The sequence below is a fragment of the Pyrus communis genome, chromosome 8 (genome assembly GCF_963583255.1).
Source record: "Pyrus communis chromosome 8, drPyrComm1.1, whole genome shotgun sequence".
In the NCBI taxonomy this organism is placed as follows: Eukaryota; Viridiplantae; Streptophyta; class Magnoliopsida; order Rosales; family Rosaceae; genus Pyrus; species Pyrus communis.
In genome coordinates this window covers 14,093,646-14,107,580 of record NC_084810.1, presented here as the reverse complement: position 1 = coordinate 14,107,580, position 13,935 = coordinate 14,093,646, and the positions used below count along the sequence as shown (strand labels likewise).

At 43.2% G+C, this 13,935-nt stretch overlaps 1 protein-coding gene across 1 annotated transcript; it reads left to right on the top strand.

Moving 5' to 3' along the window:
• The first annotated feature begins 353 nt into the window (after positions 1-353).
• Positions 354-5,169, top strand: LOC137742430 (ruvB-like protein 1). The gene is made up of 12 exons (XM_068482292.1): positions 354-565; positions 1,202-1,390; positions 1,536-1,667; positions 1,772-1,921; positions 2,126-2,281; positions 2,843-2,977; positions 3,804-3,869; positions 3,951-4,057; positions 4,278-4,377; positions 4,516-4,607; positions 4,688-4,757; positions 4,856-5,169. The coding sequence occupies exons 1-12, from the start codon at positions 476-478 to the stop codon at positions 4,943-4,945; spliced, it is 1,377 nt and encodes a 458-aa protein (XP_068338393.1). The 5' UTR covers positions 354-475; the 3' UTR covers positions 4,946-5,169.
• The last annotated feature ends 8,766 nt before the right edge of the window (positions 5,170-13,935 follow it).

Genomic DNA, 13,935 nt, shown 5'->3' with positions numbered 1-13,935 from the left:
TTGTGCTCACAAATCCAACAAAATCCACTTTTGAATAAATCAAGATTTATAATCACTTTAAAAATTCCTATTAAAATCTAAATTGATTATTTATATGTTTGGATGTATTTTTAAAATCATCTTAAATCCTAGTTTGACTACACTATGATTTCAAATTCTTTTTAAAATCTTCTCTCAAAGTTTTGATTGACTATACTCTAATCTTAAAGTCTTATAAAATTCTGATTTGACTACATCCCTAAGCATTTAGTGATATTGATGAGTGATTTGAATTCTAAGCCCGGCCCAAAGCTCATATCTGACATGCTAAGCCCATCTAATAGGAGAGCTGAAGAAGGAAAATAACGTCTCCTTCTTCTTCTTCTTCTTCCTCGTCTCGGATACAGAGGACCAAATTCTTCACAGGTTTAAACACCTGTACTCGAACTTTCTTCTCTAAAAAACCCTAATTCAAGAGAGAGGGGGAGAAGGAGAGATGGACAAGGTGAGGATAGAAGAGGTTCAGTCCACTACCAAGAAGCAGCGCATAGCCACTCACACCCACATCAAAGGCCTTGGTCTTGAGGTCTCTCTCTCTCTCTCTCTCTCTCTCTCTCTCTCTCTATATATATATATATTTTGTTCTACACGCACTGGTAGTGCATTTCAAAACTATTTATTCCTTTTTCTAATGTAAAATTGTCTTTGATTTTAGGGTTTAGGGTCTGTTTGGTGCACTACATTTTATCAAAATTCCTCTTTGATATGCCGAAAATGTTCTGCTATTAGTACTCTGACTGATAATGCATATTTAGAATTTAGAGGGGTTGTAGCTGATGCTTCATTTTTTACTTTTGTGTTCACTGAATTCGCAATGTTGTTTACTGTAACTTTCCCTAGCAATTGTGTGTGTGTGTGTGTGTGTGTGTTTGAAATCAAGGGTCATTGCTTTATCTATATATAATATTGTATTGATAAATAAATCGACTTCTGGCTGCAAAGAAACCAACTTATAAACCGGACAAGTATAAGGGTCTATTCTTCTGGCCATTTTTTGGAAGAAAATGGCTAATTATCTATTTTTTATGTTTTAAATGAAAGAGACTAGTGTGAGTTTAACTTCGATACTGCAATGATTTTCCTTTCTCAGCATTTTATGGACTGATCTCCATCTGAATGAATTGCAATGTTATATGGGTTTTTCGGTGTCATTCTTTTTCAGGCCAATGGAAGAGCAATACCTTGGGCAGCTGGCTTTGTTGGTCAAGGGGAGGCAAGAGAAGCTGCAGGCCTTATTGTTGATATGATACGACAGAAGAAGATGGCTGGTCGGGCACTTCTGCTTGCTGGACCTCCTGGAACAGGAAAGACAGCACTGGCTCTTGGTATATCTCAGGAGCTTGGGAGTAAGGTATTCTGACCATTTTTTTCTCAGTAATCTAGTTTTTCATGTTAAACTGATTATCCTGTGTTTTGTGGGAGATTCTGATTCATATTCCATTAGGAATAGTTTTTTTTCATCATGATTTCGAACGGTTGATTGATCTTGTATGCAGGTTCCATTCTGCCCGATGGTTGGATCAGAAGTATACTCATCGGAAGTAAAGAAAACTGAGGTTCTAATGGAAAATTTTAGACGGGCTATTGGTTTGCGTATTAAGGAAAATAAAGAGGTCTATGAAGGAGAGGCAAGTTGCTAATTGATATCAAATTCTTTATCAATAATTCGGTCTGATAATGCTATTTGAGTTGGTTGGTTATGGTTCTTGATGTTTTGATATTCTCATTTTAGGTGACAGAGCTCACACCAGAAGAAACAGAGAGCGTTAGCGGTGGCTATGGTAAAAGCATTAGTCACGTCATCATTGGATTAAAAACTGTTAAAGGAACCAAGCAACTGAAGTTGGACCCCACTATTTATGATGCATTGATTAAGGAAAAGGTAAGGCCCTATTATTTATTGTGCAGAAGAGAGACTTTTGTTTCGCCATGTTGATTATATAATTTTACTTACTATTTTACACTGTATGTGAAGCTACTGATGGCAAATAGTCTAAACGATGTCCAACTCATGTTGTCATGTTAAAGGGGCTTTTATATCAGGTCATTTCTTCTTTTCATACAACTTTGTTGATACAACATGCAGTTAGCTGTTGGTGATGTTATATACATTGAAGCAAATAGTGGAGCAGTTAAAAGAGTTGGTAGAAGTGATGCTTTTGCTACAGAGTTTGATCTCGAAGCAGAAGAGTACGTACCACTTCCAAAAGGAGAGGTTCACAAAAAGAAGGAGATTGTGCAGGTTTGTTCTATGTGATCTGTGCTCTTTTAGTAAATGTTCGATGCTGATAGCATCCATTTTGTGGACGTAATCTAGGATTGATTTTTCATCAGCTTGCAGCCTTATTAGTAACTATATGGATTATTACTCAAGCTGATTGGTGAATGGTTCTGGCTGGCTGGATGCTAAATATTTTTGAAAGGAATATGCATCATCCTTGCATGATGCAGGTGTTTCCCAAATAATCCGTTTCTATGTTTTATTTTTGGGTTGATACGGGGAATTGGATTCGTGAAATACGCTGAAAATTTTATTTCCCTGCAATCGAGTAGTTGGACTTGATTGATTGGTCAATTCATCGAATTGGACGCCTAATATTTTTTTTGGAATACCATCTGAACCTACCCCCTATTGGTATCTCCTCCTAAGTCCATTAACACTACAACTTTTGATCAATTTTTCATCGTGCTTTCTTTAAATTCTATATGTCCAATATTTGTTAATAGAATTTAATTTTTGTGTACTGATAATCTGCTCTTTTCTTGATGCTCAATTTCTGTTCACTTATACAACTCCTGACAGGATGTAACACTACATGATCTGGATGCTGCAAATGCGCGGCCTCAAGGTGGGCAAGACATATTATCTCTAATGGGTCAGATGATGAAGCCAAGGAAAACAGAAATTACTGACAAGTTGCGACAAGAAATAAATAAGGTAGTCTTGTAATAAAGAAATGTTGACCCAACTTAATGTCCTTTCTGTGATAGGAGCCAAAGATATGGTTTCCATATGAGAAAGGATCATTACTAGTTTCTTAAATATGGTTGGAGAAGCCTGCTGAAAAAGTTACTAATGAAGTCAACTGATAAAAAAGTTCCAAGCCTTTGACGTATTATAAGTCAAATCAACTTCAGTTTTATCCCTACTTCCTAGTGTTCATAGTTCTTCGTATGGATTAGATTGGCAAATGTTTTGAATTCGTTGCTACTTCACTAGTCTGTCACCAGAGATTTTACCCCTGCATTTGGAATTTATTGAGGAGCGCTTTTATCGGCGGTGGAGGTGGGCAGTCTATCAAGGAAGTTTTGGAAGTGGCAGTAGTTTAGTAGCCTGGAAAGTTTTGATAGTTTGCTGAAAGTGGTTATTTGGAGGAAGGGAGCAATAGTGCGGTTGAGAGAGTTCTCTACTTATTATATGTATGGAAGCAGGGTGAGCTGGTTCATGGAGTATACTAAGTTTAAAACTTCAACTTTAATTTCTCGTTATGACTTCTTTCTTCTCTAGTCTATGGTAGGGTATTTCAAATTCCTGTAGTTAAGCGCTCAGGTTTTTTCATGCAATGAAGAATTTGAAACAAACTATTTTTTCTCCCTAATCCCTAAACTCCAAACCAATTTCTTTAAAATGAAACTTATAATTAATTGAAATAATTTACATAGGTTGCACCAGTATTACAGTTTTTTTCCTTGTAATAATATTTCTATTAGCTTTAAAGTAAAAGGGAAAGAAGTTGTTTGATACACTTAATGATTGATGACAGGTTGTTAACCGGTATATTGATGAGGGTGTAGCGGAGCTTGTACCTGGAGTTCTGTTCATTGATGAGGTTATTTTCTCATCCAAGTCAAATCCTTTATAACTATTACATTTCTCCTAATCACTTGTACTTTTAAATCATGACCGATAGGTACATATGCTGGATATGGAGTGCTTTTCATACTTGAATCGTGCTTTGGAGAGCTCGTTGTCTCCAATAGTGATATTTGCGACCAATAGAGGAATTTGCAATGTAAGGTATGAGAGTTCTCATCATACAGGCATTAGCCCATATAACTTCCGAGGTACTACCTATATGTCAGTATAAAAGGATATACCCAGGCAATGCCTATCTTTCCATGTCCAATTGTACAAGGATTTCCTAGAAACCTTCAGTATTCTGACGGTAACGTCCTTTCAGTTTGCTCACTGTAATTGTAATGTCTTGCTTTCTAACCATGAGTATGTTACTGTGCAGAGGGACTGATATGGCTAGTCCTCATGGAATACCCGTTGACTTGTTGGACCGGTTGGTGATTATCCGAACACAGACTTACGGCCTTGAAGAGATGATCAAGGTCTAGACTAATTTCATTTGCTTATTGTCTATGAAATTTCTCTTTCTACTCTTATCAAGTATCAAAACTACTAATTTTTTTTTCCTTTCGTGAAAGTGTCAAACTACTGATTACTGTAATGGTTGGTGCTTGAGCCAGATCTTAGTAATTCGTGCACAAGTGGAGGAACTGGCGATAGATGATGACAGTTTGGCTTACCTTGGAGAGATAGGACAAGAATCATCTTTAAGGTCTGGCATAAATTTTAGACGTGATAGCTTGTGAGTTCATTCCCTCTGAAGGATGCTTACTTTATTTATTGTTTCATCAGGCATGCTGTTCAGCTCTTATCACCCGCAAGCATTGTGGCGAAAATGAATGGCAGAGACAAAATCTGCAAGGTAGTTACAAATTTGACAATGTTATTATGTTCTGAAGTGAATTGTCAAAGCCTTATCATTCATGAAATTAATGCACTATTGTTTTGTATGATCCGTAGGCTGACCTAGAGGAGGTGGCTACGCTATATCTGGATGCAAAGTCTTCAGCAAAGATTCTTCAATTGCAGCAGGAAAAGTACATTACATAAGTACTGAACAGTTTCTCTAGAAGTCTTAGTGTCGTTTTCGAAGTAGCATGATTTGGTACTATCTTCACTTTCCCTGGCTTTTGTTTGAGTGAAATACAGTGGTTAAGTAAATGGTTTTGCGTTTTGTATCTTCCATCTGCGCGAGAGTTTCTTTGCAATTTTCAAAATGCAAAAACTCAGTGAAGATAGTTATAATCGAATTGTCACTTTTCTTGTTTGATCAATTATTGGGCATGGGACAGGTTTCTGTTAAGCAATTGCGCGCGCCTACTATTCCGTCTCGTACATGAAATTCTTGAATACAACGGGTGTAATACATTTCTCCCAACATTTGTTCGGACTGCATGAGGAAGTAGCTATGAAAGCTGTGTTGTGTACGACCATTTTGCAAGTATACTTCCGAAGGCGATGGGGCTGGTATTACCATTGGTGTCGAGCTTTGAGTCGATAACCATGGAAATTAGGTTCCTTGTGGTTGTGGCTTGTTGGGCTGAGCAGGCACCATAGAGTTTAACAAGTATCATATATGAACTCAAAGGGAAGTAATACCTCGTTGCGGAAAGAGTTTCTATTAACTTGATATTATCGTGGAAATATCTTACATGCCACGTAGCTTTTAATCTAAGCCGTCCATTTTATAGTTCTGGCTTGTCAGTGGCCGTGATACTTTGTGACAGAGAGATTGATGGCGGGGCTGTTGGTCTGTACTGTGGGAAAGAGGTTCGATCGATGTGGTGGTGGTCTTGAAGGGAGCGCTTGGTACGTAAACGAGACAGAATGGTACGGGATGGAATGGAGGTTGTGTGCTACGTTTGGTACGGACATGCTAAAATAGAACAAAAAGATTAAATGACCAACATACTCCTATTTTGTGTGTTGTTTAGTACAATGGGCGATTTTTTTTCTTGTTCATCTTGATCAACTCCTTCCTGGTTGTTCTCTACTTTCAGCTTTGGGACCTCCAAGTTCATCTGATCAACATGATCAACTACAAGTTTTTTGCACATTTAAGTTACAAAACTCCATTTATTTATGGATACTGGAATGTAAGCAACAAAAGGTTCTTTGTTTAAATTCTCTAATCTCCATATGCTCAACTGCTAGTATTGGAGCCGTGAACTCGTGGGAACCGGTCTGTTTCAAACGGGTCAAATTAGACCCGATTTTAGTTTAACTTTTTAAGCCCACAAATGAGGAGGCACAAGATTGCTAAGGATTGCTAATACCAAGCCTTGGACTCAAGAAAGTTGAGGTTCTAATATAAAATTAATTGGTAATATGAAGAATAATTCAACTTACTTATAAGCCTATGCAAGGTTCCTCTTCTCATCAATGTGAGACTCATTCTCAACACACTCTGTGATGAATTTTCAAGCCTAACATGTGGGCAATACAACGGGATGGCGTGAAGCGCGTGTGGCTGTTTAGCTTCACATGTGGAACATGCTCTGATACTATAAAGAAAGTTGACGTTCCACCATAAAGCCAAGTGGCAATATGAGGAGTAGCTCAACTTATTTATAAGCCAAGATCCCTCATTCCATCAATTTGAGACTCATTCTTGGTATTAGCAGTGAGGTCTTTAGTGAGAGTGAATTCCACTTAGTCTCGTTAAAATTAATCCTTTAACCAGGTCAAACAAGGGACTAGGACAACAGCTAAGCCAAACCTAGCTACCCCTAGCTAAGGAGCCCAAACAAACAGGGCCTTAGAGTGCTATAATAACTATTATTTTACATTAATTTAAATGGGAGAAGGAAAGATTTAAACCTTCAAACGTAATAAATTAAAAAGAAAGATCCCTTTTTTTTTTTTTTTAACAAAATATATTATTTATACTAAGATGAGGAGTGAGTTTAACCTTACAATAGACTAGCAATAATGTAGTTCAAATTCGCCGTTGGTGAGAATCAAACCAAAAACTTCTCACTTAAAAATAAAGAAGAATATCATTAACTTGTAATAATAAATGGCGCGAAACATTCTAAATAACTACCAGGGTCATTCACTAATGATGCTGTTTGGGCCCAAAATATCTTGGGCAGGCCGAGCAGTCATATGTGTTCGGCCCAAGGTAATAACAGATGCTATGGGCCGGATAATAAAACCCGGGCCAGCTGGCAGGGTCAGCCGAATCCTATCTCAAGAGGTCCAGATAAATAGGAAGGATTGAGGAAATCCTGGTGCGACCAGGATTCTCGACCAGCAAGAAATAAAGCCTCAAAGGGAGGAAGATTCAGAATCCCAGTGGGAGTAGGTTTGTTCGAACCAGAATCGAAATGAGACAAGGACTCCCAATCCAAATCAGAGGAGGTTTCAAGGAATGGGGTACTATAAATACACGAGATCATGCAACATTCAGAGGACCTTCAACTCAGCATACAATTGCCCTGCGCAAAACCTCTCAATCACCTTGAGATTTTTCCTTTTCTTTTTCCTGCCGACACACCTTCAGTTTGGATAAACAGCACTGTGGAAGCAACCGGCGAGCACCTTCAGTTTGGATAAACAGCACTGCTGCCGCAGAATCAGCCGACCAAGAAGCATCTTCAGTTTGGATAAACAGCACTGCGTCGAGGCCGACCGATTATCTATCCAAGTCTCGGTCGAGGAAGGTTTTCGAACCTTTGTTGGCAGAGGTCACCTTACTAAGCTTTCTCGGCATAGTTAGGTGTTACGAATTACATTGCTCGGCGTACTGGTTGCCGAGTGGTTTTATGATTGGATACTCACAGGTGAGTTTCAGGGTTCGGCATTCCGACGACCGAACTACGTTTACCATCAAGACATATATCACGTTCGAGTACCTGTGCCCATACACCTTGGTCTCGATTCGACGTGCTTATACTCTCACGAATATAATCACAGTGACCGAATCGGGCTCGGACGATTTGTGAACTCCGCAGAAGTAGCAGCCTTGTCTTCAGGCTGTAGAACCCAGAGACCGAGAGTGTTCCTTCCTCGGTCGCAATCGCAAGTTAAAAGAAGTCAGCAACGCACTCAAAGCTACATCAACAGATTTTACTCCTCGGCCAGGCTCGGCCGACGAGTTGGCACGCCCCGCATTCGACCGAAGGACGTAGTTAGCTTATTAGTTACTCGGCCTGCGCGCCACGTAGGTTTTGTAATTTTTAGGATCAACATTTTGGCACGCCCGGTGGGATCATTGTGCTAAACCTTCGGAGTTCATGACCATTGAGACACGGTCTACGAAGCAGAAAACAACCATGGGAAAGTCAACAACTGACTTGCCAGTGCAAGGCCTTGGGCAGGATTTGCATTCTACAAAAAATCCGATCATAATTGCGCCGCCCGAGGCCACTAGTATGACACGCCGGGAGAGTGAAGTCTGTCTCGGCGGACAACCTTACAACCCCACAGTCCCGAATCAAACAGCTGGAATGTTCATGGAAGGGATTGTAGAAGATTGTGATGACGATGGTGGAGAAGGTTCCGATCCACCAACTAGGACATTCCTTCGGAGACGACTGGATGAACAATATCGTCAGGTCGAGCAGTCGATTGGTCAGAAGATGAATGATTTGCTAGACGCAATACGTAGTAATAGCGATACACAGACCAGAATGCTTGAACTACTAGTCAGTAAAGCTTTCGAAGATGGCCAGGTCGGCCAACCGCGGCAGCTCCCGACGAATGTGCCCATACCAGCCGAGAGAGGGTCCGCTCGGCCACAACCAGTCCCCTTAGAAAGAAGAGGACCAGGGAATAGAGCCGAGGGACCAAGCCAGGGAGAAGAAGTCGCCTCCATAAACGTGACCGAAGTCCAGAGAATGATTGATTCGGCCCTAAAAAAAGGGCCGAAGTTTCCAAAATTCATTCACCCGTACCCGGCTTATGTGGAAAGGTTTGAATACCCACGAGGATTTAAGATCCCCGATTTCAGCCTCTTCGCCGGGGAATCATCATTATCCTCACTAGAACATGTGGCTCGGTTCACAGCGCAGTGTGGGGACGTCAATAGTGATTTTTACAAACTACGACTGTTTAACTTTTCACTGACAGGCTCAGCTTTCGCCTGGTACATTAATCTTCCACCCAACTCCGTGCAGAGTTGGGAAGAGTTGGTCGAAAAGTTCCATGAACAATTTTATCGGCCAGGGATGGAGATGTCCGTATCCTCCTTGGCCAGGATGGCTCAAGCATCTGATGAATCTCCAATGGAATACCTAACAAGGTTTAAATCGGCCAGGAATTGGTGCCGAGTGCCACTCCCCGAAGTCGAATTCGTCAGGATCGCCCTCAACGGATTAGACGTGGAATACAAAAAGAAGTTTCTGGGGGCAAATATTCGAGATATGTACGAACTTGCTCAACACGTCGAACAATATGAGTATCTGCTCCGAGAAGAGAAGATATCAAAGTCACCATCCCGGGGGACGTTGTATAAGAACCCCACAGTGAGCTATGCATCGGCCGAAAGTGAAGACCCTCAATACGCTAGCGTGGATGCAGCCGAGATAATAATAGACAAACCCTATGTTTGCAAGGCTTTGGCACAAGTAAATACCAAAGACGCCAAAACACGTTTGACCGCCGAGGAAACGGCTAAGTCATCAAAAGTATACACTTTTGATATCACCAAAGCTGACGCAATTTTCGATCAATTATTGGCAGCAAAAATCATCAAGCTTCGGCCGGGGCATACTATCCCTAAGGCCGATGAATTAAAAGGAAAGATATACTGCAAATATCATAATTCTAATAAGCATGCAACCAATAATTGTGTTGTGTTCCGGGACACAATTCAAAGCTGGATTGAAAAAGGAAAGTTGAAATTTCCGGAAAAGATGGCGGTCGACGTTAATCCTTTCCCTTCAACAACGATTGGTATGGTGGATGCTCACCTTCCCAAAAACAAAGGGAAGGCCGAATATGTCCCGGTGCAGCATATCCGTCGACCAAATGGTCAAACAAGACTAAAGCTTGATATCTTTTCAAATGCACCACCAACGGAACAATCGGCGCAACCCGCCGATGAGCCGATGACAAGGTCAAAATCCGACGGAACTTGTGGATCGAAGGTGTTATGTGACCATTGTAAAACACCAGTAGAGCCTGGAAGGAAGATATCTTCAACACCACCTGCGGCCCCTACAACATCGTCGACAGGGTTAAGTCCACGGCATCAAGTGTTTGATCGACTCGGCCCACAAGTACGGCCGAAAGACCAGACCTCGGTCAGGCAGCGTCTGGATTTCGACGCACCTTTCTACAATGAGGATTATTACTCGCGCAATGTTAATAGTTCGGCCTCACCGGCCAATCGCAAAACTTTCAAACCACCAAGGACATCGGATCAACGCTGGTACAGTTACAATTCTCCGACTGGTTTGTATACGGCACTGTCCAAATCCCAAAAACGTCGTCGTCAACGGATAGATTGCATGGCTCGGCGACGAGGAGCGCAGGCCAGCCCGGCCAATCAATGGCAACCAAAACAGGCCGTGGAAGATAGTAGCGAACGGCCAACCCCGACTATCATGACCGAGTTAGCCGAAGGGAAGAAAGTAGCGGAGGCTGATTTCGAAACCACCATTGAGGAGGCTGAGAAACGTATTAAGATCCTTCTCCGGCCTGGGGAAACGAGAGCTCGTCTAGAGTACTTTACAAAAGAGGCCAAAAGGAAACTTTCTCCGTTACCACCGCGCGAGCCGCTTATCAAAATACGGCGCAACTTACACCCTCCGTTCCTCGGTGCATCCATGGAATACATGCGAGAATTTCATAAGAAGTACTCCGCAAATGACTTGTACGGACTCCCCAAGGCATGTCAGGAAGCCCTCGACTTGGCGCTAACTTGCCCTGATGCCGAGCAAATTATCCAGAAAACTTCTGATCCAGCCATTAAAGCTAGGTTTCAACATATCCGGGAGGCTCGGGTCCTTGGTTTTGAGGTCGATCCTTATACAGATATCGACGCCGCCGAATTACCCTTTTCGCTCGAAGACCTTCAGCACTTACGATATCATTTCGAAGTCTTCTCGGCTGTATCGCTCTTCGGCCTCACGGCCGACGAGGAAAAACGGATAGCACGATTGGATACCTATTTAGACACAAGAAACGCCCGTATTGCATATGAAGAACGAGCCCGTGTAACAAAGGACCAACGAAAATCTTCGGCAGTACACATCGCCGAAGGAAATGGCTCACCCGCACTCGATTTGGTTCCCACGTCTCGGATACCGGCTTTTACCGAGGAACTCAAAAGTTTGATCGAAGATTTTCCGACGACTGCTACAGAGGATAGTTCTCCGGAAGACGACGACCATGACCCCATGGGCCCTTCGGTCCTCGAACATATGGAGATCAGTATGGTCCACGTCCTACCGGCTGAATTCCAACCGAGTACCCACCAGTCAAGTTTCTTGGACGGGGACGTAGTTGCCGAGGAAGCAACACAAGTAGACTTCGTCGCAAACGACGACGATAGAGAAAACCAGAGCGGGGACAACCTTAAAGCCGTTTTGGCCGAGCTATTTCCCCGCTCCCCCTCGGTTAATCTCCAACACCTGAAGCCGTTGTACGTCACGGCTCACATCGAAGGATTTCCCATTTCTAAAGTGTTTGTCGACTGTGGAGCCACAGTCAACATTATGCCGATATCCGTCATGAAGGCTTTACGTCGTTCTGATAATGAACTCATTCCATCAGGAATCACTATGAGCAGCTTTGTTGGTGACAAATCTCAGACCAAAGGGGTGCTCCCGTTGGAAGTTAGCATTGCCGGCCGTCAACACATGACGGCATTCTTTATCATTGATTCCAAGACCGATTATAACGCATTACTTGGCTGCGACTGGATCCACCAAACCAGTTGCATTCCTTCCTCACTATACCAAGTCCTCATCTTTTGGGATGGCAAATCGGTCGTAGTCCACCCAGCCGATAACCAACCATTTGAAACCAACATGATTCAGGCTCGCTATTATGATGATCACGTCGGCTACATCACCCTCCAAGGCCTTAACGAGGATGGGCGGCCGACGAGAATTTCGGTACAAAAAGTGATTGAGGTCGGCGCCGAGACTGTCCAACAGGATTCGGCGAGACTTGGCTTGGCGAACTTGGTCATCAGTGCCGATGATTGAGCACACCACGCAAGAACGGCGTCAGGCCGCGGTTTCGTCTACAATGGAACGTCTGCTGGCCCATTGGTACGCCATTACCAAGCAACCACATTCTGGCATCAATTTGATCGAATTTCTGGCCGAAGCAGATAACGGCCCCGTTCTATCGTTCGATAAAGTTCAAGCTGCGCCGGCCGAACTCGAAGACCATCGACCTCAAGTCAAGGACCCGTTAGAGGAAGTTAACGTAGGCACGGCCGAGGATCCTCGAACATTATTTATTGGTGCGTTACTCCCACCGTCCATGAAGGTCGAACTCCGTAAGCTACTCCATGAGTTTAAAGATTGCTTTGCGTGGAGTTATCATGAAATGCCTGGCCTCGACCGAAACCTTGTAGAACATGAGCTACGCATCAAGGAGGGGTGTAAGCCTTTTCGACAACCTCCTCGCCGATTTTCAAACGAAGTACAACTCGGCATTAAGGAAGAATTAGTTCGGCTTCTGAAAGCCGGGTTTATTAGGACCGCTCGGTATGTCGAATGGTTGGCCAATATCGTCCCCGTTTTAAAGAAAAACGGTGCCCTTCGCATTTGCATCGATTTCCGTAATCTAAATCTGGCTACTCCCAAGGATGAATATACGATGCCGATTTCAGATTTATTAATTGATGCCGCAGCTAATCATGAACTGCTATCTTTTATGGACGGTCATGCGGGTTACAACCAGATTTTCATCGCCGAAGCTGACGTCCACAAGACGGCTTTCCGTTGCCCGGGGGCACTTGGTACTTACGAATGGGTAGTCATGCCTTTCGGCCTCAAGAATGCCGGCGCCACATACCAACGAGCCATGAATATGATCTTCCACGACTTAATCGGTATAATCGTCGAAGTTTATATCGATGATGTGGTCGTAAAATCCAAACGTCGTCAAACACACCTGGACGACCTAAGGCAAGCGTTCCTTCGCATGCGCAAAAACAACCTCAAGATGAACCCGGCCAAGTGTGCTTTCGGTGTTTCGGCCGGTAATTTCCTAGGATTTTTGGTACATCATCGTGGCATCGAGGTCGATGAAAATAAAGCCCGCGCCATCATCAGCGCCCCACCTCCGACGACAAAGAAACAGCTCCAGTTGTTACTCGGGCAGATAAATTTCCTCCGGCGTTTCATCGCCAATTCGGCCGGTAAAATGAAGGCATTCTCTACGCTCCTTAAACTGAAGGAGACCGACCGATTTGAATGGCGCGAAGAGCATCAAGCTGCATTTACGCAGATCAAGGTGGCCCTTTCCACCCCACCAGTGCTCGTTCCACCTTGTCGCAACAAACCCCTCAAATTGTACATTTCGGCAGCTGTTGAATCCATTGGGTGCCTACTCGCACAAGATAACAACGTCGGCCGCGAACAAGCTATCTTTTACCTTAGCCGCCACCTGAATTCACCAGAACTTAATTATTCCCCTGTCGAAAAACTTTGCTTAGCGTTGTTTTTCGCCGCATCCAAGCTTCGGCATTACATGCTCCCCACAGTTACGCAAGTCATCGCACAAACCGACGTAATTCGTTACATGCTGACTCGGCCTATGGTCAAAGGCCGAATTGGGAAATGGACACTCGCTTTATCCGAGTTCAGCCTTCAGTATGTACCCCAAAAGGCCGTCAAGGGACAAGCCCTCGCCGACTTCCTGGCACAACACCCATCCCCTTATGGTTTTGAGGGGGGCGAGGTCGACATCGGTTTCGTCACCACACGCGATAACCATTGGACTATGCATTTTGATGGTTCCAGTACTTCGACCTCGGCAGGTGTCGGCATCGCAATTCAGTCGCCTGACCACTGCCGATGGTGTTTTTCTCTCAAGTTAGATTTCAGCTGCACCAATAATCAGGCCGAGTATGA

Excerpts from the sequence above, each read along its gene's own strand:
- LOC137742430 (XM_068482292.1), top strand. The coding sequence starts at position 476 with ATGGACAAGGTGAGGATAGAAGAGGTTCAGTCCACTACCAAGAAGCAG. Across the intron at positions 2,978-3,803 it reads TGCGACAAGAAATAAATAAG|GTTGTTAACCGGTATATTGA; the intron begins GTAGTCTTGTAA and ends GATTGATGACAG. Across the intron at positions 4,378-4,515 it reads GCCTTGAAGAGATGATCAAG|ATCTTAGTAATTCGTGCACA; the intron begins GTCTAGACTAAT and ends TGCTTGAGCCAG.